This window comes from Topomyia yanbarensis, chromosome 3 (genome assembly GCF_030247195.1).
Source record: "Topomyia yanbarensis strain Yona2022 chromosome 3, ASM3024719v1, whole genome shotgun sequence".
In the NCBI taxonomy this organism is placed as follows: domain Eukaryota; kingdom Metazoa; phylum Arthropoda; class Insecta; order Diptera; family Culicidae; genus Topomyia; species Topomyia yanbarensis.
The window spans coordinates 423,706,522-423,733,220 of record NC_080672.1 but is presented as its reverse complement, the minus strand read 5'-3'; the positions used below and the strand labels follow the sequence as shown (position 1 = coordinate 423,733,220).

The following is a 26,699-nucleotide window of genomic DNA, read 5'->3' as shown; positions in this document are numbered from 1 at the left end:
CTTCGACTGTTAAAACGAGAGTATATGAATTTACTGAATCTAATAAGGAGCCGTACACTAACAACGTAAGGCTTTTTTGAAGCTCTCCTCTCCCCAGCTAAAACCGTAAGCTTTTATTGATGTGCCCAAAAGTTTATCAGGATTTTCGAAAATGATAAATCATATTGTTTGATAAAACTTCACAGTAAATTTATGAAAATATTTCAGTACTCATCAGTAATATTTTTATTCGTATCCGTATTTCGTACTACTTCTCACGTGGTCCGGAGGCTTTCCACTACAGTAGTACAGTGATTATATCACATGGAAACTTTGGACACGACTACTTTCTTTTGAGTTAATCACGGTCCACGCGATCATTTAAAAACACGCACGGTTACAAAATCGAATTTATACATGCGAAGCAACGTAAGCACAAGTTAACATACAAACGCTTGAGTCCTTCACGATCATCTGCGCCCACCAACTTCTGCCATATCGCAAACTTGATAACATTCCGTCGAAAAGTGAACATTTCAGCACTTATACATTTACAAACGCAGTCTCAAAGGTGAACCTACAAATGTCGATGTTCGCGCGACCATAAATCGATCACGTTCGAAAATCTTTTCCCTCGACCCTAGAATCAATAAAAAAATAACACTAATATTCATTACACAACACGTTCCACAGCTATATGACCGGGAAGTCTGGTAATATTAGAGAAATCTGCATTCTCTTCTAATATCCGAACTGCAAACTGAACACTACATATCATATTCACGGTCCGCGCGCGATCATTCAAGAACACACACACACAAGATTATGCAAACGGATACAAAATTAAATTTTTACACGAAAAGTCACATACCCGCTAGCACATGCGTCATACAAAATGCCTAGGGGATCGAACACGTTAACATACAAACGCTCGAGCCCTTCGCGATGATACACGTGATTGTGAAGTCCCTACGGTCACACATCTGAACCGTACACTCAATATCACATCCAGAATCACGGTCCACTGCAATTGGCATTTAGCGGTGTTTTAGTGAATGATATTTCCCATCTCGTTTTCAGTTGTAGTGCTTGATTCGGACAGGGAGCTCTTTCGTGAACCCAGCTCTACAACTTCCAAAAACAAAGAATTCTATCACTAATCGGCGCCAATATTCATATGAAGATGTGTGTTTTAAATACTTGTTCTATTTTGTCTTCCTAACGACTTACAATGTTGCAGTTGGCCGGGTCGGCTCCCGCTAAGGGCTCTGAAATCTTGATCTACTTTATATTATAAGTAGAACAAGTGGAAACATATAAAAGAAGTCAAAGTAATTGTGCCATTTTCAGGTAAACACTAAATTATTATCCGAAAGCAAAATTAAAAACCGAAAAGCAATGTAAACATCAAAGGGGCGCCCATCCAAATTTATTCAGATGCCCCTCCCCTACACCCCCCCCCCCCCCCCAAGTGGTTCGTCAGAGTTGAATTATTCCTGAACGAAGAGAGCATAATTATTTGTCGTGGAGAATGGTGTAAATCTATTCAGTATTTCTGAAAACGCGTGTAAAGCGTCTTTCAATGGAACGTTTCAGATCATCCGGACGCCTTTTTGTACGCGTGGCAGGGTAATAGATGATGTGGACTATCCCCGTACAGTCTTGTCGAAGAAGACGCAAATAGGCAAAGCCAAAGCAAGAAACATGCTGTTGTGCCCCAGCTTATGCGGTTTCCATTATAAAACCTTCGCTCACCGAAGCAAGAGGTCCTTGAAACAGCCACTCCCGTGCTTCAGTAGATCCACGTATGAATAACTTGAATCTGTAACCGCACCGTCAATCTCAACTTCGTGGGCGGGCATGTAAGCGCGGTAGTTCTTAAAATACGTGTGTCCAGTAATGTCAATAGCTTTCATGAATCTCAGAATATCTGGATGAACTTTCGAGATACTTAGCGAAGGATCTTTAATCCGAAAGCACATCAGATATTGTGCGATGAAGTTCAATGTGTAGTATTTTGAACGAGAAGCGGGAGTCTTCGATGACGAATCTTGTTCGCCCTCCGGGAAGATGCGGGTTGTATTTGCCAATAAATCGTCTGCTTAGTAAATCGATTTAAACTTACTGTCTTCCGGAAAAATACTCCGTCCGTCGCCTTCAAACACCTAGCATCAACTGACTTCACAAAGTCTCTGCTCCGTCCACCTCTAAAAGCCACAATAATGAAATTGCAGATCAATTTGCAGTGAACTTATATTTAAAATTTCACAAAACCCTGTTAGTGCTCCATAGTAATGGCTTTGCTCTAATTTGACTGAGAACTTTCAGTTTCCTGCACTTTTTAAAATTATTGTTATTTTCTTTTTCGAAATTGAATAAAAATCGATTTAAATATCTCCGACCAATGCAAAAAGGGAAAAAAACGAAGGAAAAAATACATTTAAATCAATAACTTTGAAACACCTCATCGGAACATCATCACTTGTACCATTTTTGGAAAAAAAAAATCTAAGAATTCAAATGGCTTCATTCCTAAATTGGGCAAAATACGAGAAATTTGTGTTTTGGGGTATTTAAACCTTCTAATCTCCCATTTTAAAAAAAAAACCTTATATCTCTGATACACGCTGGAAATCATATATGACTTGTACTGATTATTACGAAAAAAACCTCAGGAAACTAATGAAAGTATTTCCATCCCTAGCAGAATACGGAAAGCTGGGGATTTGGGATCTTTTAAATCAGAAATCTTATTGTATTAATCAATTCCTGAATCGCTATTATTTACCAACGAAGTCGCATGTGCGTTTCGCACTCTGTGCACTTTGTGTGATGAAATAATACTTAATCCTGGTAGTCTGCAGGGGGAAGCATTCTAGATGTTTTTCAACCGAAACTGCCTTGTTAGATCGCCAAAAAATCATATGTAATGTATCTATAACAAAGGAAACAGCAAGTGAGTGGAATGCTATACAATTTCTATTATATTCCTTTGTCTATGTAAAAAAGTTTATTATATGCATTACGTAGTGGTTAAATTGTCTTAAGGACACTTAACTTCATATCCACCGCGCTGTATTCGCTGACTATGCTGCAAGTGTTGACAAATGCCGCAACTTCTGTCTACCATCTGACCTCGCTCAGAACACATAATTCAAATTTACCAGAAGACACACAAGTGGTTCTCCCAATGTGTCGCTTTGTCTACTCTGTAGTAGAAAAATAGCATAGACTCTACCTACCTATTAAGGTGCGGAAGTTGAACAGTTGTCAAGCGAAACAACAGGCAAAACGCCGTCGAATACGACAACGTTAAAGTCAGCATTCTCGTACATATGAATGATGATTTTATCGAGGTACGACTGCACGATCTGGCACCACTTACCTTTGACATCGTAATGAAATAACTCATGTTAAATTACAGAGAGATGGTCTCTGTTGGAGGAACTTCTTCTCAGGTGGTTCCAACGCTGCGCTTCAGAATACTTCCTACGAAACCTATCCCCTCCTACCTGACTCTTCTATTCAAATCACTGGAGTTCAATATGCTCACAAAACGTTCGTTACACATCCGGGACAGAACCCAATGTGCCAAGAATGGAAAAGCCGGCGATGCACTTAAGGAAAATTCATCGACTGCAAAAGACACCAGCACAATATGAATCTATCGGTTTCTAAAATATTAAATGCAAATCAGAAAGTAATAAACATTCGATCATGAACAACAAGAAAGCGACGGGCATTTAGTGGCGTCATAAAATTTTAAAATTTTTGATAATGTCAATAAATATTTTTAGCTACTTCGTAGCGATGACGATATGGACTAGGGTTATATTTTATTGTCAGAAAGTCAATACGGTTACGCTTAACTCCGCTCATTAGGTTCTGTACAATATCTGGCCGCAGCTTCTTCTGTACAGAAACTCACTGTTTCTTCATGTCTTTGTTATATTTGACCTTCTTGGTATGCTTCCGTAGGACCCGCTTCATAATTGCTTAATATTTTTCGATGGGTCTTAGTTCCGGTGCATTGGAGGGAGGGGGTTTCATGTCCTTGGGTATGAAAGTGACCCCGTTGGCTTCGTACCACTTCAGGACAACATTTGAATAGTGGCACGAAGCTAGATCCAGCCAGAAGATCGTAGGTCCCTCGTGTTGCTTCACCAGAGGAAGCAGACGTTTCTGTAGACACATTTATAATCCCGGTAGTCACAAATGGAGAACTCCGTTTGCTACATGAGCAGATCGCTTGCCAAATCATGTATTTATTGGCAAACTTGTGCTGGGCGGCGAAGAAGAGTAGCCGCGGAAGCTTCCGGAAGTCCGCCTTGACGTAAGTCTCATCATCCATGATGAGACAGAAAGGATTCGTCAGCATCTCTCCGTATTCCGCTGTTCATCACGATTTGAAGTGTTCTGCATTTTGTACGTATGCTCCTGGTGCTTGGTTCTCTGTACGACTTGGCCAGATTCAACTTTTTGGCCACATCTCTGACCGAACCATTGGGATACCACTTAAACACTTCCACTTAACGCTTATGATCCTGATCACTAATCGAATATCCATTCTGACGACATTTCTCCTTCCGATCTATGCTCAGAGAGTTGTTTTCCAATGTTCCAATGAGAGAGTTAAGGATTTTCCAGGTGCTTGCGTAAAATCAATTCCCTGTTTCTTTCGAAGTTTACCCTCAGGTTGATAAAAATCTCCGGGTAACAGTAAAGGTGACAGACAACCTGTCTAGGGCCAGCAGTCCCTGGATTTTGGGGGCGCCGCACTTAGGATAGATATAAAATTATTCTAAAGACTGATTTTCAAAAAACAAATAGTCGCACTCAATTTTTTGTAGCTCTTAAGCGTATAGGTGACATTGGAATGTCAACGAAAAAATCTACATGAATGAATGTCTTCTAAAGTGAGTTTTGTAGTTGTATAGCTCTTAGGAAGGCCCGACACTGTTTTAGTCGAATATGGCACACCGGGCCGGCTTAGACTGGCACAGAAACAATTATGTAGCTTTTGTAGTACACCCCTCTGGCCGAAAAATTTTGAGCTGTAAGGGACCATCCATAAATGACGTTGCATTATATGAGGGAGGGGGGAGTTTTGTATTTTGTGATGATGTGTGACGACAGAGGGGTAGGGGGCCTTGTCATGCTACGTAGCTTTTTTAAAGGGGAATAACTATCATCTTTTTTTTATTTAAAAAAAATTACGGGGACAAGGGGGGGTAGAGTTACCGTCAAGGTACGTAATTACCAGGGGGGGGGGGGTATTTAGAAGTTTGTGACAAAATGCTACGACGGGGGAGGGGGGTGTTAAAATCACACAAAAAATGCTACGTCATTTATGGATGGTCCCTAATAAACGTTCATAAAATCACAAAATAAAAATAAAATCCCAAAAAAAAACAAAATGACTGGCACTAAAATGAAACTTTTAAAGTCACGTAAATAAAAAAAAATAAACAACTGAAATAAAACAAAGCCCTGGTAAGCTGCACATGCAGCTTAGACTTACGGTCGTCGTCGTTTTCAAATCTTTTATCATAACGCTGCGCTCAAAAACGTTTAAAACCTTAGCCACGGAGGAAAGTTTTGCTACAGAAAACAACATGCAACACGTTGTCGAACATGGCGGAATTCAAAACGGTGGTATCCATTCAGTTAGAAGCCTGGAGAAATTTGTCCCAGGTATTACCAGCTGCTTTCGTGCTGTGAGAATGCGAGTAACGAAACCGAAATAGAAGGCGTTACCAAATCTCAAATCACGCTGCTCAAATATGAAGAACAAACCCCCAAGTGCCAGTTCTGAAAACGCACTACGGGATACCTTGTACAAAAACAATTAAAGAATCAATACCAAATGCAAGCAAATCCAACACAAAGCCCTCATGAATATCGACTAAATCACAAACAATCGAATGCTGGAACAACAAAACCTACGCACAGCGTTTCCGACCATAGTGATACGCCTATCAACCGTCATTACCACCGATGATAAAGTAAATGATAAAAACCGCGGATACACGATCGTGACCCTTATATCTCACAAACAATCCAAACCAGTTAATCATGAAAACCTATACCACATCAATAGTAAGGGCAGCATGACCGACAATTTTTCGAACTTACAGCACTAAAAAAATTTCTGCGCGGTACCTTTTCAACGGATTTTAATTTTTTTGAGTGTTTTGGAAAGAAGAAGAAATGACCTTTCCAACGGTATGCTATGTTATATTCCTTTGTGAAAAGTATTTTGCGGTTTAGGGACAACAATATGAAAACTACCAATATTTTGCGACTTTTCAATGAAAATTGTGAAAATTTCTGAACATTCTACCAAAGAAACGTCTTTATTCTAATAAACATTTAGAGAGAACATTTAATTCCGCATCCAACGACCTATTTATGATCAAAATCGGTTGAAAAAATGGCAGTTATTGTTTTTTATTTTTTGTTTTTGACCTTAGGGTCATTCGCCTCTTTGTCGGGTTAGAGAAATCTCTTTAGAAAAATCTCTAACCCTATGTGCCATCCCATGGCAATTATTAATTTTTTTCCTTATTAGAAATTTGATCTTCAAATTAGGGAGGTATCATTCAATAGTAATAGTACTATCATCTCTAAACAAATAATTGGCTAAATTGATAAGCGTCCTTTTCAACTATTACTTTATTTTCTTTTTATGGATTTCACAAAACTGATGTATGTGTTAACGGATATTTATTATTTGTAAAAATAAAAAATCGAACATTAGAATATTTTCGTTGGATCTTGTATACGCATATTTACACTGTGCGTGGTGATCAATTGTATCGACGAGAGTCATTTTCTGTATGGGTAGTTAAACCCTTGTTAGTCATTTGGTCTACCCCATTGCCTTCTTCATCATATACGTCCATGTCATCATCCCTGTAGCATGACCGGATGTTCTTGTTTGCTTCGGGCACTTACAAATTATGATTATGCACTCATTTTAAAAGTCGTATAGTTTTTGTATAATGGTGCTGGTCGGTGGTTTGGAGATACTAGGTATCCTCACTAAATGTTCTCTGTATAGACAACAGTTGAACACTGAGAAGAACGGAAATCGCAACGTTGAAAATTTTGAACAAAATAGAGTAATTTTTATCAAAAAAGTCCCAAAAATCAGTTGAATTCGGTATTTTAGTCATGAAATCAACTAGTTCGTAAATCATAGCGCTTATAACTAGAAATAATAAATATAACTTCAATTTGCTTTTTCTAGTCTTTCACGGATTCCCTTTTCAATATTTTGCAGTGATTCGGCCTTGAACAAAAGGCGATTCAAATGAGATAGGTTTAATTGATTTTAATACATTGAATTAGTGTTTGATACGCATTAGTTTAAATCAGAATTGCTGCTCAATAAGGTAGTTCAAAAATAATTGTTTCTTCGTATCCAAGCTAAATGTTTTTAAGTAGCCCTGGAACGCTGAATGACATCATATCTTTCACTAGATTGGTTATAAAATAAGATGTGTATGGGTGATTACGGTATGTTACATTAAATTTTAATGTATAAATAACTTTAATCAAATGAATAATAAGTTTATAGATTAATTGGTCGTTACCATCCAATCACTCCAAAAATCGATTTTCCAACCGAGGCTTGGAGGGCCGAGTGTCATATCCCATTCGATTCACTTCGTCGAGATCGCAAAATGTCTGTGTGTATGTATGTATGTGTGTGTGTCAAATAATGTCACTCAATTTTCTCAGAGATGGCTGAACCAATTTGCACAAATTTAGTTTCAAATTAACGTTGTAACGCTCCCATAAGACGCTATTGAATTTTTAGTTTATCGGACTTTCGGTTCCAGAGTTACGAACTGAAGAGTGCGGTCACACTGAAACTTCCCATATAAACTGGTAACCCTATGATGTCCGAATGATGTAATACATATTCAAATACGGTTCAACAGTACTTCATTTTGTGGGTCTAGATCACTGATGGCCAATCAAAATAGTTTTGACCACATTGGTCACCTATGATGGATGTTGATGCCCCCGGGGAACTCGTCAAGTTCCCGAGCTAATGTCACACCTATTTACCAGAGAACTCTTAACCGATTTTTACAAACTTGATTTCAAATGAAAGATATAATATTTCCAATGACTGCTATTAAATTTCATGCAGTTCTGACTTTTGGTTCCGGAGTTACATGTTGGTTATTGCGGTCACATAGTAATTTCTCATATGAACCGGTACAATCGTAATACTTCAAAGCAGCCTTCCCAAACAAACATCGAACATCATGTTCGCTCTAGTTCTGTGCTCATCCTACACCATCATTTCGTGTGCAAACTCGAACACGCTAATGCGTACCAAAACACGAGCACATGTTCGTCTGCACAACCGAACCTCATGTACGTACGCGGTGCTCGTACACACAGGTTCTTGTAACTAGTTTTCTCTTTCTCTCACCCATCATCACTAGCATTGACTCATTCTGTTTTGTGTGTGCCTTTCTTATGTACGGTGTACGTACACGCTGTTTAAATCTAAGTTTGCACATCGTTCGGTTGGTTTCGGTGTTCGATGCGAACCTGTACACAAAGGCAAAGCATGTTTGAGGTTGAACGCGTGCACGAAATTTTGTACACTGGTGCAAACTTCTCGATGTTCATGGGAAGTCTGTCTCAAAGGTTTAAATTCTATTGAAATGGACATCAAATTACTTCGATTCGCAGGCCTAGATCACTGATGGCGAATCAAAGATAATTGGAATATATTGTACACTATCGAAAGTTCCGGAAGTCCCGGAATATGAAGAGCAAAATTAAACAATGTTTTTTTGAATTCCATAGAAGTTTTTCTGTAGAAATTAATATTTAAACCCAAAAAAATAAATACCCATATAGATTGGGTTACAGCGGATTTCGCTAAATCGGACGTAGTTATTTCGTAGGATTTCAAAATGGCGTCAAAAATCAATTTCTGGCTCTCACTCTACAAGTCCATTCCACAAATACTCATACTATTGGGGTGCGGGACATAAGGAGTCTTCCAGATCCGTCTCTTCCATCTTTCCGACAATCCTCTAAGTCTTTTGCATTCACTATTTTTATTTTTTTTTTGCAAAACCGTGTTAATTGCAAAATCCGCGCAAAATAAAAACTGCCAAAATTCTTTGCATTTAAAAGGTCTTAGAAATATTTTTCAGAAAAAAGTTTAAGTCTTTTGCATTCAAAAGGACTTAGAATATTTTTTGCGAAAACCGCGTTAATCGCGAAATCCATGCAAAAAAAATTGAAAAATATTCTTAAAGTCTTGCTGAGAGTTTTTTTTACGCGGATTTTCGAATTAACACGGTTTTTTACGCGCATTTTCCAATTAACGCGGTTTTTTTACGTAAAAAACCCCGCGTAAAAAAAGCCTGGTGTAAATAATTATAGTTTTTAGTACTAGTGTACAATCGTTATGTGATTTTCATATGTCTATCATTGTACATGTTTGTCTGAGTATTTGCGGTGATCAGGGAATGGATGCAGAACTGGCTTACATGATGGAATAGTGGGTGATCCTTCTAAGGATTCGTTGGTCACTTTTTTTCAAGAGTTCAATTTGTTAATCATCTGTTCTCGGTCAGTATAATATGATAAAATTCTAACAGAATGCAATTATCGTTAATGGTAAATCGATATCTTTTTTTACATTTTAACGACATTCAATTAGCTAGAGATTACTGGGCAGGGAAAGTTATGAAAATTAGAGCCATAGTACTCAAGTGAGAGCAAAGATGTAAAGTAAACAGATCGGAAAACTAGAAGTGGCAGGGTCATTAGAACAGGCTTAATATCGTACGGGCTTAATTTTTGTCTTCTGCTAATGAGGGTCAGGCAGCATAACTACGAATCACCCGAGCTCACTAGCATGTGTCCTGGTATAGATAGACATATCCATCTTTACCGTGACAACCTACAAAAGGAAAAAAGAGAGAAAAAAATAAATAAATCGATATCGTTCGCTGGCATTTGCTCGAGTTCAAGTAGTTTGACTGCATGTTGTATGTGTACTTTTCTTCAACATCGTTAGTCTATTTTTGCTGCACTTCTAATTGTTTGCTTTTCCACTACCCATGTATACCAAAAATAAAAACGACAGACTTATACCCATTTACTTAATCTCTTTGCCCTCTTTTGTATTTATTGGAAATGTTATTTTTCCTTTTATTACTATATCTTAAGTTATATTTATACCAACACTCGCCAACACAATCAATTGCATATTCGCTCATGTACACTCACAATATCGCTCATTCTAAACTTACAAGCGCTCGTGGCCTTCGCAATAACACAAAGACGAGTTTGCAGTTAAGTGAACGTTTAAGCACCTATTAATTCACATATGCGGTCTCTAGCATTAATCCACCGCTCACACGACCATGAAACGTCCGGAAGTCTCTACCTTCGGTCCTAGCGGCCTAGTCTCGTGCCTTCAGTTGGACTAAAAAACTGACGCTTCCATAACCGGGAACTCTAGTAATATGGAAGAACTGACTCTCTTCTAGCGCCTGAGCCGTACACTGAAAATTAAGTATCAGAGTCACGGTCTGCGTGTGATCATCCAAGAACACACGCGAATATTCGAATGGACACACGGTTGTAAAATCTAATTTATACACGCGAAATTACATACACGCTAGCGTACGTGACATACAAACACCCTCGCGATCGAATACGTTAACGTACAAACGCCCGAGTCCTTCGCAATGATACAAGCTGAAATTCGAATCGAAGAGGAACAACTAATTGGTTTATAATTATTTAAATACAAATTTGAAACATTTGGAAAATTCCAATCATAAAAAGGGAAAATTCCAATCATAATAAGGTACACTCTCACTGCAAGCTGAATTAAAAAGGCTTTTTGTTGAATGAACCTACTGATGATATTTGTTCTCCAATCGCAAAAGATTTTCTTGAGCTCAAAAAACAACAAATTGAAGGGGGCTGCCATGGAGTAACAAAACATAAAATACAGCTCTTTCCGCTCAAGTTGTTCCTTCCCCTGGACTCGATAAATTTCCTGGAAGGATGCTCGTTTTTCACTGTGTCATAAATGGAAATCATCATCAGTTCTATTATAGGGATGACTCTTGTTTCATCATGGTCTACTGCGATGGATGCCACCAGAATCGTTTTTATCTATTTATTATTTGAAAAAACGCTGAGTCTGCAAGATGCTGCTGCAGATGGAAAACTTCGATTCTTAATATGCCATTCATTTCATTTCTGGGAAAATCCAATTTGAAATATCACCCTGCAGTGTAAAACTATTGCCTTGCATCTCCCCGAGCGAGTATAATTCGTTGGCAATTTTAACTACGCGACCGACTGGTGTCACCAGTCAGCAGCTGACTCTTCATCCCACACTCAATTCTCCCGTTACAAAACCGAATGATCCAACACACTTGAGTGTATTCAGATTGCTGTTGAAAACCGATGCCACCGAGTTCCGGGTGGCGGTGGCCCTGTGTGGTCTGCTATCTGCTCAACACTTTGAATAATTTACACAACCAACGAACGAACGTCGCGTAGCTTACGACAGGGTCGCATCGAGTGTGGTTTTCGGCACTGAATATGTATGTATGTATATGTGCTGCAACATGCCCCGCCGAAGCTGTCGTCTTTGGCTAACCTCGAACTGGGACCAGCGACACCAGCAGGATGTATATGCATGCATCCCTAATGAAGTGGCTTCGGTTATGCTGCTGTAACTATGCCAGGCCAGGACACTCCGTCCCCTCGCAAACGAGACCGGATGTTAACTGCTGCGACCCCGTAGACAAGTTAAATTTGATAGCGGTTAGGATAATGCAGAAGTATCATACAGAATAGAAGAGAGAGAGATGTTTTCTGTTTTGGAACCACGTTGGACGGAAAGGCGCACCGTTTTCGAGAGACTGCAGTCAAATTGATGCAAAATAGCGTGACAGACGTGCTTGAACGAAGTATCATCTTGGAAAATTGCGGTGGTGCCATGAATAATAAAGACAAAGGAATTGGCTGGAAACGGAAATGACAAATCCATTGTTTGGATTGGGTGGGAACTAGCAAGCTGATAACCGTCTTCAGTTGACGTTGAAATAATTTATAATCCAATTTTTACGCACACCTTCAATTGAAACTGTCTGATTTCTAACGGAAAAGTGAGCCGTATACCGTACAAACAACACCTGTTGCTATTTTGTATGAACACGTTCCCCTTAATTACATTGTTGTTGAATAAATTAGTTCCCAATTGAACGCCCATTCGCTTAATTACCGTCAGCTAGTAGAATATAGTATAAAACAAAAACATCAATGTTTCAGATTATAGCATATAGTTGAACAACTTTCAAATCACGAAACAGCCAACTGAAAACCGAATCGGATTATCATGCAGCAACAGGCGCATTAATACACTCAATTGTACTCACATTTTGCTCAATGCTATAACTCCCCCACCCCCACCACCATTCCACCTCGGACAGTAGTGGCAAAAGCATCGATAAAATTTCCCTCGAGCTCGAAAACTATACCTACCTAGCTAGAGGTATATGGCTTGTCGTTTGTCGTCCTCGTGCCGAGAGGGTATTGAGTCCAAGTGGCGTTGATAGGATGATGTATTTTTCATTTCCCCTATCGCCCAGTGCAGTGCAGTGGATCCATTTTTAATCATTTCCCATCGATTACGGTGTGGATTGAATTGGAACGTGCGGCCGTGGATCGGGGGAATTGACTGTAGTATTACGCTCACTACTACACGGGTACTCGATTACGCTGATTGGAATGCTAGGTAACTATCACAAGCGCGGAAAGTTAGTGGGTGGCCGAGGGGGTTCAACAGGTTGAACATAATAATTTTACTATAAAATTGCTGAAATACTTTAATTATGTATCCTGCACAGAGTCCTTGATTAAATAGTGTCCGGTAAATTATAGTTTTATTTGCGCTTCTGGAGAATTATTACATTAAATGTCAGAGGTTGCAAAAATCGGAAAAATGACAGCTGGCAAACGGTGCACAGAGGTTTAGAACACAAAAAAACGTAAATGTTGACTAAAACTATAAACATTATACGAATGAATTTATGACAATGCAATTTTGCATTTTCAGGAATCGGTATGATGATTATTCCCCTTATAAGTGATGCAAAATCTATTTCTCGAATAGGATTTTGTGTTTGTTACGAAAATCACTCTAGTATTTAGTGATACCTGATATTTTCTTCCGATGGAGACGCACGGTGTTTTTGTTTTGATACTTATCAAAATACCACGCGTCTCCATCAAAATAAAATTTCTGGAAACACCAAATACTACTACGATTTTGTAACAAACACAAAATTCACACACAAGTTATTACTTTCCATGTTCCGGCGGCTTTCTTTTTCTGAACTACACTGATACATTTAGGTTTTGCGACGATTCTACGATGGAGTTATAAGTGAGAAAAATGATGTGTTTCTACATACTCACAATTGTCAGTAATACGAGTAAATAGTTAATAGCTAGCATTTAGCATAATATTTGCCTATTATGTAACTATATTTATCTCTTTCCACGAATCTTCTATATTGAGTAAGCACTTGTGCCTCCAACTTGGGGTCGTCAAAGGATAATAAAAAATCGCAAAGCTTTTCGACTTATTACATGGGAAAATTCACTCAATCGTTTGAATGTTTCAATCCGAAGAGTGAGCGAACATACACTAGAAATGAGTTGTTAAAACTATTTCAGAAATGAACCGAGCGTCTGGATAATAGTCGAATTCTACTCATTCTACGGATGCATTCGTTGATTCTTTAGACAATTTCTTAAGTTTCCAGTAATAAGTATGTGGTAATAAGTTGCTAAACCAAACCAAATTTCGATTTCATTAATTCTCATCAGTTTAGTCAGAACTACTTTTCTTGCGAGATATCATGCAGGACTAGGGGATTGCTCAGAAGCACGTATATGTAGAGTTTTCGATTCTTATGGAGCTAGTGTCAATCCGACGCTAGCTTAATTCTGCTACTAAGTTAGTGTCGGATTCTGATGAGACGAAGTTAAAACGCAAATTCCATAATTAATTTAAGTATGTGGAGCTTATGTTTTCCAATACGATTTTTTAACATGGTATTCATGAATCCTTTTTACGCTGAAATTTCCTTTTTTACATAACTTATCTAAAATGAACACTACAATGATTATCATCAAATATTTACTTTTTTCTTAGATTCTTGTATTTCATTATTATCTAGTATATTTGAGTATACTCAGGTTTTTACGTGGTTTTTCACGCGGATTTTCCAATAACGCGGTTTTTGCAAAAAGTCCTTCTGAATCAAAAAAAATCAAAGAACTTAAAACAGTTTTGGTAGTATTGTTGCACGAATTTCGCAAGTAACGCGATTTTTGCAAATCCTTTTGAATGCAAAAGCTTTTAGAAAATTTTCGGCAAAATGGAAGACTACTTATGGCCAGCACCTCAACAATGGTGGTATTTTCGGAATTGTCTTAACGAGCAGGTGCCAGAAATTTAGTTTTGACGCCATTTTGAAATCCAAGACTTTCGGTTTAGCAAAATTTGGAATAAGCAAGTCAATATAGGTATTTTTGGAAGTTGTAGTACAAATACATAGTTTTAATTAAACAGTTGAATTTACTATTCAAATTAAACACATTTTAGCAATGTGTTTAATTTGAATCAATTTAAACCCTCAACTCAAACTACATTCTTCTCTTTCTCCTCTCGCTTCTATTCTCATAGCACTCTTCTGGTTGAAAACATAAAAAAAAATTGCGTTTCGCTGGTTTATTATTAGATCTCATATTCGAAGAAGTTTTTGATGATCGTCCAGGTTTTTTATGCGGGAGACCGCATCAATTGAAAATCGCCATCTTGAATTTCAAAATGACTTCAAAAATCAATTCATGCAGTAAGCCAGTATGTCTCTAATAATAACATAGATTGGTCGTTCTCAGACTTGGGAAGTATCTAATAATTGGGATTTGGCTTCACGATATTCAGTGCACGACCAAACAACATGCACAATGTCGTGGTAACCCTAACCACAAGCACAATGATTTCGCTCTGTGAGCCCTATATGGTGCAGATGCGCATCTAAAGTATCATCTTATATCACGAGGGGGAACAAACAAATTAATCCTTGAGAGAATGTCAGGACAGTCAGTCATTGCTTGACAATATTTCGAAAATGAACATTCTTTGCAAGAAAACGCGGCGAGACTCCAGCGTTGGCAAGTCTAGCAACATGCTTCTATTATTATTATTATTAGAAGACGGATAGGGTCGTTCCAATGCAATTTTCTGAAGGCAAATCGTACAAAACTTCACTGAACGCGTTCTAGTCGGGTTCTTTGACCGGCGTTGTATGGCGCCCATACTTTTACAGCATGCTCCAACCAGTGCGCAGTATAAAGATTTCAGTACGTAGAAATACACAAAATCGACTGCGTTCCGTTTTAGAAAACCCTGTGTTGCAAAAGCCTTCGCCGTTGTTACAGTGATGTGGTCGGAACCGGGATTTCTGTCGAATAACACTCCCAAGTCACGGATAAAATCCCCCCGGTCGATGACACAGGCTTGAAGAGTATATTCGCGACGCTATATATTTGCCAAGCGTCCGATACTTATCACCTTACATTTATCAACGTTGATCTGCATACCGTTCAGCAAGCACGATTCCTCTATATTGGCTATATCGTCTTGGAGCACAGCAGAGTTGAGTACTGAGGCAATTGAACGAAAGATTTTCAAGTCATAAGCATAGAGTAGTTTTTCAGATTTGATGCAGAGATCATTGATGAAAAAGAGAAAGATCAGTGGCCCTAGGTGATTTCCTTGAGGTACACCGGTTGGCGTTACGAATGCGCTTGAGCGTGTGATTTTTGTCTCGAAGATAGACATTTTCTGGTACACCCCTGGAACGTTTTCTGCTATCTTTAAACGTCCAGAATGTCGAAGGATTATTTCGAAGGCTGCATTGAACTTGGTTCAGATATTTACCGAATGCCCTGTTCCGGGTTGTTTTATACTGCAGTTCAGTTTGATGAAGAATAGTTTTGTTTTCGTCGGTCCTATGATATGTAAATACGCTTTCGTTGTTTTCGGAGTACGTTGCTTAGGCGACCAAAGCTGACACGTTTTTAGGATCATTACTGCGAAGAATCTCATATATGGCATTATAGAACGCCGCAACTGCCTGATCTGAGTCTTTTCCAACCAGCATCTCTCGCCAATGGAGTGCACCAATGGCGGACTTGACACTTCATCAAAGATGCATCGAGTAAAGTCAAAGTTCAAGTCGTCGTTAATTGTATCGAAAGCTTCACCGTCATCAGAACGCATATCAAATCTTAAAACGAAGGGTTTATGGTGAGGGTCTACCTTCAGTAGAGATATTGGAGGCTCAATCAGTTCGAACACCATTCCATTCACGTTGCTAAGAGAGCAGAATTGATACAAGCCACCAGCGACCAACGTTTCTGTGATGGCCGTCTCTTGTTCCGTGGTTGCATTTCCAGGAAGGTAGCACTTATAATCGTCATCAAAAATCCACCGAAGATGAGGAAGATTTTAATCACCTACAACAAGTACATTGTCACGCCTGTTAGATTTGTCCAGGATGCTTTGGACTGCGGAGGAGCGAACGTTGTACAAGTCAGGATCACTGTTAGATAAATGTAAAAATATATAACGATCGACCTGGCAGTAAAACGCGGACGACAACTTGCCCCGAATACTCACATTCAGGCATTTTTAGTAAGTCCCAGTTAGATGTTTCTTTATCGCAATAAGAATACCACCTCCGCGCCGTAGATAACTGGTAGAAGAGTTGCGATCGCATCAATAGGTTGCGTAGTTGGAACATCACATATATCATCACGTAGTCAGGTTTCGGTGAGAACGATAACATCGTAGTCGCAGGAGGTGAGAGCAAACAAGAAGGTGTTTTTGTTCTCATTCCACGAACGTTCGGGTAGTAGACGGACAGGAAATCAGGGGTTATATGAAACGGCATGCTATGAACCAAGAGGTTTTCAGCGAGTGGATTATCATTTAAAGCAAAATACTCGCCTGAGAAGGGAGTTCGGAAGACCCCTTCACGACCTACAAACGCAGGGTCGGGACGACTAAGCTGGTCGCTGGCTGGTAACGCGACTGCGTCAGATCGCTTGGGGGCTTCCGTAGTACTGTATAACGGGCGTCCCGGTGATGGCAGCGATAAACAAAGTGCACCTTCATTTAGTTGGTACAAGTCGTTAGAAAACACAACCGGGTCAGGAGGGTGAAAATACAGGTATGAGGGGGTGAGTGTGGGTCGATGTAGCACTCAACTGCATATTATACCTTCCATTTGAGACTTGGTTTGAGAAAATCGGTTCAGTCATCACCGAACAACTGATGTGACTTTAAATGTGGAATATGCCCGGTATCCGGAACTTCCGGATTTATTGATAGTGCACAATATATTTAAAGAATGTTTGATTGGCAATCAGTGATCTAAACCTTCGAATTGAAGTAATTTGGTGACAATTTCAATAGACTTTTAGCCTTTTAACGGTTTATCTGAGAAATTCCAATGTGACCTTACTAACAACCCTGTAACTCCGGAACCAAAAGTCAGAACTACATAAAATTCAATAACAGATACTGGGATTACTGTATCTTTTATTTGAAAATAAGTTTGTAAAAATCGGTCAAGAATTCACTGAGGAATAGGTGTGATATTAGCTTAGGAACTTGGCGAGCTCCCTGAGGGCATCATGAGCCGGCATAGGTAGGTAATTTGGTCAAAGCTACCTCGATTGATAATTAATGATTTAGACCCGCAAATCCATGTAACGTTGCACCCATTTGAATATGTATTACATCGTTTGGACATCATGGTGGGACCAGTTTATATGGGAATTTGCTGTGTGACTGCACTCTTCAAACCGTTACTCTGGAACCGGAAGTCGAATCAACTAAAAATTTAATAGCAGCTTAAGGGAGCGTTATACCTTTCATGTGAAACTAAGTTTGTGTGAATCGATTCAGCCATCTCTGAGAAAATTGTGTATGTTTAAATGACACACACATACATACACAGACATGTTCCGATCTCGACGAGCTGATTCGAATGGTATATGACAGTCGGTCCTCCCGGCCTCGGTAAAAAAGTCAACTTTCAGGTGATTGCATAACCTTTCTTTATAAGAGAAAGGCTAAAACAAATATGTTCAGCACTTTAAATTTCGCGCAATAGACCTAATGACAATCCCCGGCTAAAAATTGGAGAAGCATCAATTGAATTTGTAGAACATGCGACAAGTCTTTGGTTTATTATTCAAAGCAATTTTGGTTGGGACAAATACGTCTTAAGTCAGTGTGGTAAGATCTACGCAAGCCTACGTACTTTGTACTTAAAAGCCAACTTGATCTCTAGACAGACAAAACTTAAAATATTTAAAAGTTATATATTGTCACACTTCATTGCTTGCGGCTTTTTACTTCTTAGTGTATCCGCCCAAACTCTTGGACAATTTAGAATCGCATTGAATGCTTGTGCTCGGTTTGTTTAAAGTCTAACGCGTCGAGATTCAGTAACTCATCTACATTCTACATTAATTGGTTTCACTTTTGACAACTTCACAACAGCACGTTGTTGCATATTATTGCATAAAATTATATAGGGGAACCCAGGGCTATTCAGACCTACCTGAGCAAATCGGCCTTTTGGGTGGATAGACGTGAAATAAATTTATCGGTCCAAGGTCCTAATTGTTAGTTTGAAACCACAGCCACATTTTGGTGCTATAAAAGTTCATTTGGGTCATGGCAGCGTTAGGCGATGATTTGCAAAACTCTACGTTTTTCCATCCTTTTTCAATGTAGGGGTAATTCGGACCTCCCTACGGGGCAATTCAGACCGTCAATTTTTTTTGCGATGATATTATGTTTACCTATGAAATATTTATTAGAGAAACTCCTTAAGAATCAAAAAAATTAAATTGCGATGCAAAAACGTAATCAGGTTAATCACAGCTGTCAATTGGCGCATCATGTATTTTCTTTGCTGTGGTGTGCGCAATCGTGTGTGCAACCACAAGCCGCTGAACTGTGGTTGATGGAATAGGGGGTCCGAATAGCCCCGTACGCTCATATCGCACAAAAGTGGTGAGCGTCTTGAAAATATCTACCCAAACAAAAATCATTTCATAAAATAGGAACGTCAAGCTTTCCAAAACACTTACCTGTTATTTTTTTTACTTTTATTTGTTGCTTTAATCACAGTTTTACCATTATAATGATTTTTGTTTTGAGGATGTCAAAAATATGAAACACGTTGTATCTCCTTTCTAAAAAAACAAAGAATGAGATTCATCTGTCAAAATTAATGTTTTAGAATAGCGGTTCCATGAATGTGCACGAGGTCAGAAAATCTTACGATATTCTAAGAAATCGAGGGGGTCCGAATTACCCCAACTGCACAAAAAGTCCAAATTATTTGTTTGAGAAACTACAACCTTTTCGAAGCACAATTCCAACCCATTTTACATCCTTCTACGGCAACTCCTTTTTGTGCGAGGTGGTTGTATGTGGAAGTCTCTGGGTCGCCAAATGGTGGGATAACAAAATTCTCACAAGTTTCCTATCTCATGCCTCTACGCGAGTCTTAGTCTATTGATGACATTTGGTCCTTAGACTGGCGACGACTGGGTGCTATCAGCCTTCTGCCGATAGCAGCAGAATGAGAGGGTGCGAACAAATCTAGTCGAGAAAACATTGCCGTAAAAATGAATAGTTGATCGTAAATTAGCCCCAAAACGAGTAATCTGACTAGTATCGATGTTCACGGGTCAATACGCATTGAAAATTCGCCGCGTCTGCTTTATGAACCTAATTTCAAGCTCCGTTATTGCTAACAAGCCCGTGCATCAGGTTAACAATCCTTTATATTTCCCTTCAGTGTTCGTTATTATCGCTCGTATACTTGTATTCCACAAACAATCCGATATGGAAAATAAGAAATACTTTCCTTGATTTATAACATCTCGCGCCATCTTTGCCTGTATAATGTGTTATCACTCGGTAGTTTTCAAGCAAATAAATATATCGTAGAGAAGAAGTAACAAATTCCGTCTAAATACTGTTTCAATAAATAGTGATCCGGCCCATTACGCAGATAAGATTAGCTTACCTAGGCAATACTCCCACGGTCGGCTGTGTGGAGTTCAAATTGCTTTTGTTTAGGGAACATAGGATACTCTCGGTAGCCGGCTGCCCACAGTTTTAAATGAACCAAAAACTAAACAAGATCTTTTCTTTTTCGAGTCATCGAACACTCGAAGACTAACTAAACAACTACCTAATAAACTACCAACACCTATGGAAGAGTCTGATGAATCGTCGTCCGTCGTAGGTGGAGCATCAATCATTCCTGTCTACCTTATCCTTTATCCTTCCCAGTGAACGATGAAGATGGGGGCGGCCGGCAATGATGGCTATCATGCTGATGAGGTTTTAATGTGGGTCGGATTGGTATGAATTCCATTTCTAAGCAACTCTTTCTAGATAATCAGCAGTCATACATGATGAAGTCAGTGTGCAATCCGCCAAAATCATCGTCACAACGCAACGCAGGTGGTTGTATGTGGAACTCTCTGCCGGATTCACTCAAACGTATACAATCAATGGAAGTGTTTAAAAAGCAATGCACAGAATTTTTGAATTGAATACGATAATTAGTTAACATCAATTTTCAATGTTAATAATCATTACCAAGTAGGATCGTTGTAGCATAAAAAAGATAAATGTCTTACGCTACTTGAGCAACAATAAAATAAATATACAGATAGAAGCATCAATTGTCTTCTTTGAATTGTTTATACCATTTATAAGTTTCAAGATATTGAATCTGAAACTTTAATAATCGTTTTTCTTGAAATGTGCCAACTGGCGCTTGTCATAGGATAGCACAAGAGCGAAGAAATGCTCTGAATTGACTTCTATTTTCGTTAATGGCTACTTGGATCCACTAGTGCGAACAACTGGTGCTAATTCCACAACTGACTCACTCACCCTACGGGGAAAAGTAAGGTTTACGTCAAAAAGCAAACAATACCAAAGTGAACTGCGATTAAGAAACGGCTCTAGAGCATTTCTTGTCACTAGCTCGTAACTTAAGCAAAATAGACATTAGCCAAAGAATGCTTAAATCATTCAGGAGCAATATTGAGTATCTACACCCAGGCAAAACGTATAACGAAATTCATAAGATTTATCTTATGATGCATAGAAAAGTAACAAAACTATGTTTTCATAAGATTAACATGAAAAACATACGGCTTTTATGATGATCTTATTATTTTATAAGGCATTGCATATGCCAGTCGTTTGAATTTCTTACGAGCATCTTATGATTCTCATAAACATATGAGAAATGTATAATATTGTCTTATGATAAATAAAAAATGCCTTATGGAACATAAAATCATAGCAAACCGATTTGACAAAATAATTGCCGTTTCATAAGATAATCTTATGGTTTTCATACGTGCTACTTGTGGCTAAAAATTATACGATATTCCTATGAAATTCGCTGTATTTTTTGCCAGAGTGTAGGTATTATTTATTTACAACTGCAGCTCGTTCTTTTTTTATGTCAATATAGTGAAGAATATACAGGGTGTTTGGTTCATGATTAAGAATCTCTCGGGTGGTGATAGACTGTCATATTTGGAGAAAAAAATTGTTCTACACATACCCTCAAATCTCAACCGTTATTGAACTTTTTGTGTTAAAAGCTTATTTGTCTTAAAATACCTCTAACTCAAAAAGTATACTTTGTATTTCAAATATTTTAGATCCACTGGGAAGGTGAGAAAATTTCGCATTGAGTGATGCCATTATATGTTTCAGCTAATGAGTTTAAGTAGTAGTAATTTATTGAAAATTAAACATTTTTAATCGATTTTTCGTACATTTCTTGAAAATCCTAGTAGTTAACCTCATCATTTTAATAATCCAGATTGTTAGTCTTGAAGAGCTGCATAATTCGTTCTTTGACATTAAGCACTTACCTTTTCTTATTTTCATGAGTTTGGGTTATTTAACTTGGATATTTTTATCTCATTTTCACTAATACCAGCTCTAATTGAAAAAGTATGGCACTTTTTGTATTATTTTTCTTTTTATTCGAAAGCCAGGAAAATTTTACAGAGAAAAATGTATTAATACCTTTCAGTTAAGTGAATTTAGTATTCTTTTTGAATTAAATTAGTTTAAAGTTAGTGCTATTATTAGCATTTTCGTTAATTTTCTTAAAATTGTTAGTAATAAACATCACCATTATTATCATGAAAATAATGCATCTCAGCAAGTTCTACAGTTCTTTCTTTGACTCCATCCAATTATCTCTTTTGGTTTCGACTCAAAATCGTTTTTATCACATCGTTTCATATGCAAAAATAACGATTTCGAACCAACTACATTTGCGGCGAGGTCATGCTGTGTTAACTATTAAATAGCAGCCAAATGAAAAGAGATATAGACAAAGTGTCAAATAAAAAGTTATAGAGAACATTAAGGGGCATCAAACGAACAAGAGTAACGATAAATTTTGTTGATTAATAGTTAGAATAATTAAAAAACTCTCCAAAAAACACAAATTTTTAGATATTTCGTTAGTAAAAAACCATTTATTAGACTTAACTAAAAGATATTTGTACATACACTGATAGGACATTTTCTCAGCTTTCCAATGAAATCTTGTAAATAACGATATAAAGCATATTTTTTAGATTAGAGTCTTTTAAGCACTTGCAAGTCGGTTACAGGAAAAGTATAGTAATGAAATTACAAAGAAATGTGAAGAGATAGGAATATGACGTCCAAGAACAAATTATGAATCGTCCTAAAACCCAACTTTTGGATAATGGATATTCCTACAATCATACTTCATTATTTCGAGAAAATTAGCAAAAACCTCCTCAAAAACACTAACTTTTAACTACTTTACAGCTAAAAGGTAATTAAAACTAATTAACTAAAAGATATGAGAACACTATTCGATGGGAAATTTTCTCACCTTTCGAATGGAACTAAAACATTTAAAATACAAAGTATACTTTTAAAGTTAGAGGTATTTTAAGACAAATAAGTTTTTTACACAAAAAGTTCAATAACTCTGTAAGGGTTGAGATTTGAGGGTATGTTTAGAACAATTTTTTTCTCCAAATATGACAGTCTATCACCCCCCGAGAGATTCTTAACCATGAACCAAACACCCTGTATATATATGCCCTGAATAAGCAGACGATAGAAGGTAAAACTCATAGCACTCACTGTGGAGTAACAAAGTAGTCTGAACACTTGGTTACCCATGCAACCTTTTCCTCTGTTGCAAGGATGATTTATAGAAATTGAAATGTATCATTTACTTCATACGATTCATTCAGAACTTTCATTAATGATTGGGTACTTGATGTAAACAAACAAACAGCTAATGTATGAGTGGTGTCTAGGTTCAGATCCAGCCGAGGTCGTTGAGATTTTCTAAGGTGAAAAATCTGTGGTCACGTCTTCCTTCGGAAGTGGAGTAAGCCGGTTGGTCCCGGTCCACGTGTTGATTGGCCAAGCGCCTACAAACGGGAAATAAATAAAAAAAGAAAGCAAACTAAATCAGTATTCACTACGATTGTGTAACATCATCCCTGGACCTTTTCTTCCATTACACTACCTCATATTATAAGGAAATAGATAATAACTAAAAATGCATACGTACACCAATATGGTGAATAAATCATTCAGAAACAATATGAGTGTCTAGATATTATTTATGTATATATGAAACTCGTTCTTGCTCTTGTGTCTAGGCAGTGACGGGTATATATGCCCTGAATAAGCAGACGATAGAAAGAAAAACACATCGTTCTTACTCATATATACTTTGTGGGTTTATCTTCAATACACGATTGAAAACACCGGCTATTTCTTTGTTTTCACGTAGGAGTAGAAAATAACCAGTCAGAACGCTTTCCAAGAAACTTTGTTCTCTTTTACAAAGGTGATTAATATGAATAGGAATGTATTCTTTACTTCATACGTTATATTGCAGAACTTCCATAAGTGATTGGGTACTTAATTTACACAAACCATCAAGAAAAGTTATAATGCTACAATCCCGTTTTGTACTGAGACCATATTTTTGAACGACTTGACTGCTGTTGTACCAATGTACAATTAGCCAAAGCTAATGTACATTACTTCCTATTTTGAGTTAAGTTATATGTTTGAAGTATAATTCAATAATTCTACTTTTCCATCAACTCATTTTCTGCTAAATCCCATCCATTCTATATCGGTACAAGCATCTAAAAAATTGACTAAATCAATTTCTCTAATCTTCCAATGTTAACGATCTCGAGTCCATCGCATCCATCTAATTGGATCCGGTTGTATGCACAGTCATGCCCGACTTGGAAAAACAACAACACCACCTTCCAAGAAGCACGAAGTGTTTCTGAAATAAGCATTACCCCTTCCTTGGTGCACCACCCAAGCCAAGCCCAGCGAAAACAGAGCATCAAAACTTTTTTTTCTTCCTCCGACCAGCACTCGCTTGTTGAATCTACCTTACCTTCTCAGAAGAAGAAGAAAAATCATCAACAGCAACAAATCCCCATTTTCTCATCATCCATTCTTCCGCTTCGTTTCAGGTCATGAATTTCTATAAACAAGTGCACTCCGGTTGAACCCGGCCAGACAGAGGACCATCGGCTGGTAGTTGGATTGATGGAAAACTCTTCAACATGAAACTTGGTACTGAAGCTGCCAAGAGGAGGACATTTCCCAGCCAGGTAATGGGATGCATAGTCACGACACGATTTGCTGCCACCAGAAAATGTGTATGAATCGTTTGCTCTGCTTCAGCGTCATCCTCCCAACAATGCAACCGAATAGTGGACGTGCCATTAACAAATCATTATCTGGTTGCTCCTTTCCGTTGGCGTGAAAGTGCTACATTTAGTGTTAGTCATGCATAGTGAACAAGTCCAACTGGGCATAAACTAGATAACCTCAATCGAAGATTCATACATACATACACTCGTAATCGTGAAGAATAGAACTTTAAAGCTCGTTCCAACCGAAGAAGAGAGCAGTGTTCTTGTGCCACCTGTTAGGAAAAAAAGGGAAAAGAGAACAAAAAAAGTTCCACACAATGAGCTTCTTCAGTTCACTTCAACAGTACGTGACAAGTGGAGTTGCCGGATTGGGACTGAACCCACGCCGGTTTTCGCTTTCCCGGCAGGAGTCCACGGAGGCCACAACGCCGGTGCCCTGTGCCAGCAGTCCCAGCCCGCTGATGCTGATGGATCCGAGCAAAATGAACAACACCGGTGGTATCATGCTGGGACCTCCTGGCACGGGCAGCTCCGTCGTCGGCAGCAGCGGTGCTGGGTACGGGATGGGTCCAGGCGGTTCCGCCGGTGCGAATTTAGGTAGGTGGAAGCGGAGATGAAAATAAGAGATTTACTGTTTGAAATTGATTATTTTTTAAATGTATCTACCTACCTGTCTAGCGATGAGACCGTTCTTATCGTAACATTTGCTCGTTTATTTTTTTCGCAGAATTTCAATTTAAAATATATTCTTTGTTGAATATATTAGGCATCTGATTTCTGATATCAGTTGTATATTTGCACAAATCGTTCAGTCTATTTCACTACCTTACAACCATAACGATAGGTAGGGGGACAGATTCATTCAAACGTTCGATCAATTTGGATCACAATTTCGAAGATTTAATCATAGATAGGGGGAATAAAATAGTACTTGAAGTATGGACTCATTTGGACGACAAGCAGTTTATTGCACATATTTTTATTTCGTAGTGGCCAGGAACCTATTTTTTCAGCATTCAAGAGATTACGACAAGTTGACGATAAAGCAGTATTGAATCGCAATAACCTTCCGTCATTCTTGCTAGTGCTTCCCTTATCCATAGCATAATAATGTCCATTTTAGTTATGAAATTTGCGTTTCGACTTCGTCTCGTCAGAATCCGACACTAACTTAGTGACAGGACTAAGCTAGCACCGGCTAGTATCGGATTCTGATGAGAGGAAGTCGAAACGCAAATTCCATAACTAATGGAGTTATAGGTTTTGTGCTCTTCTAGCGCAAAGATGGTTTTAAACAGTTTTCTCCTTATTGCTACAACGCAGGCTTTATTGCTAGAATGACCTATTCAAAATTCCCGTTAAATGGAGTAAGGTATCCTTGAGACAACTAATTCCGTACCCACACATGAAAAACTCGAATCGGTGACAACAACGCCGATGTCAACGTTGTGGACGGGGATGTAGACGCGGAAGTCTTTCATAAAATACTTCTCCCAGTATTGAAATTTATTTGCTTTAAACAGAATATCCCAATTCTGAGCGTATTTTTCGCAATAATTGGTTGTTTATTTTTGCGCTCCGTCGAAATCTTTAGAATATCAGATATCCTACTGAGTTCAAAGCGCATGATTTTGAATGGGAAGCCAGAGGCTTCGATGGCGAATCTTGTTCGCATTCATTTCCCCATCACTACTTTTGATCATCTTTCCGGCAACATGCGGATTCCACGACGGAGGCGACAGTTCTTTCGAGGCGATACAAATATCAATCCGATATTTGACTTCTTCGTAAGAACAGAAGTGCTCATTAGC

At 38.3% G+C, this 26,699-nt stretch overlaps 1 protein-coding gene across 4 annotated transcripts in view; it reads left to right on the top strand.

Moving 5' to 3' along the window:
* The window catches only part of LOC131692685 (BAI1-associated protein 3), a 409,713-nt gene that overhangs the window by 39,984 nt on the left and 343,030 nt on the right, over nucleotides 1–26,699 (top strand). For all 4 annotated transcript variants that reach the window (XM_058979868.1, XM_058979866.1, XM_058979867.1 and 1 more), the window contains exon 2: nucleotides 24,703–25,485. In XM_058979868.1, coding sequence (XP_058835851.1) covers nucleotides 25,206–25,485 — 280 coding nt within the window. In that variant the 5' untranslated portion in view covers nucleotides 24,703–25,205. The remainder of the gene's footprint in view (nucleotides 1–24,702; nucleotides 25,486–26,699) is intronic.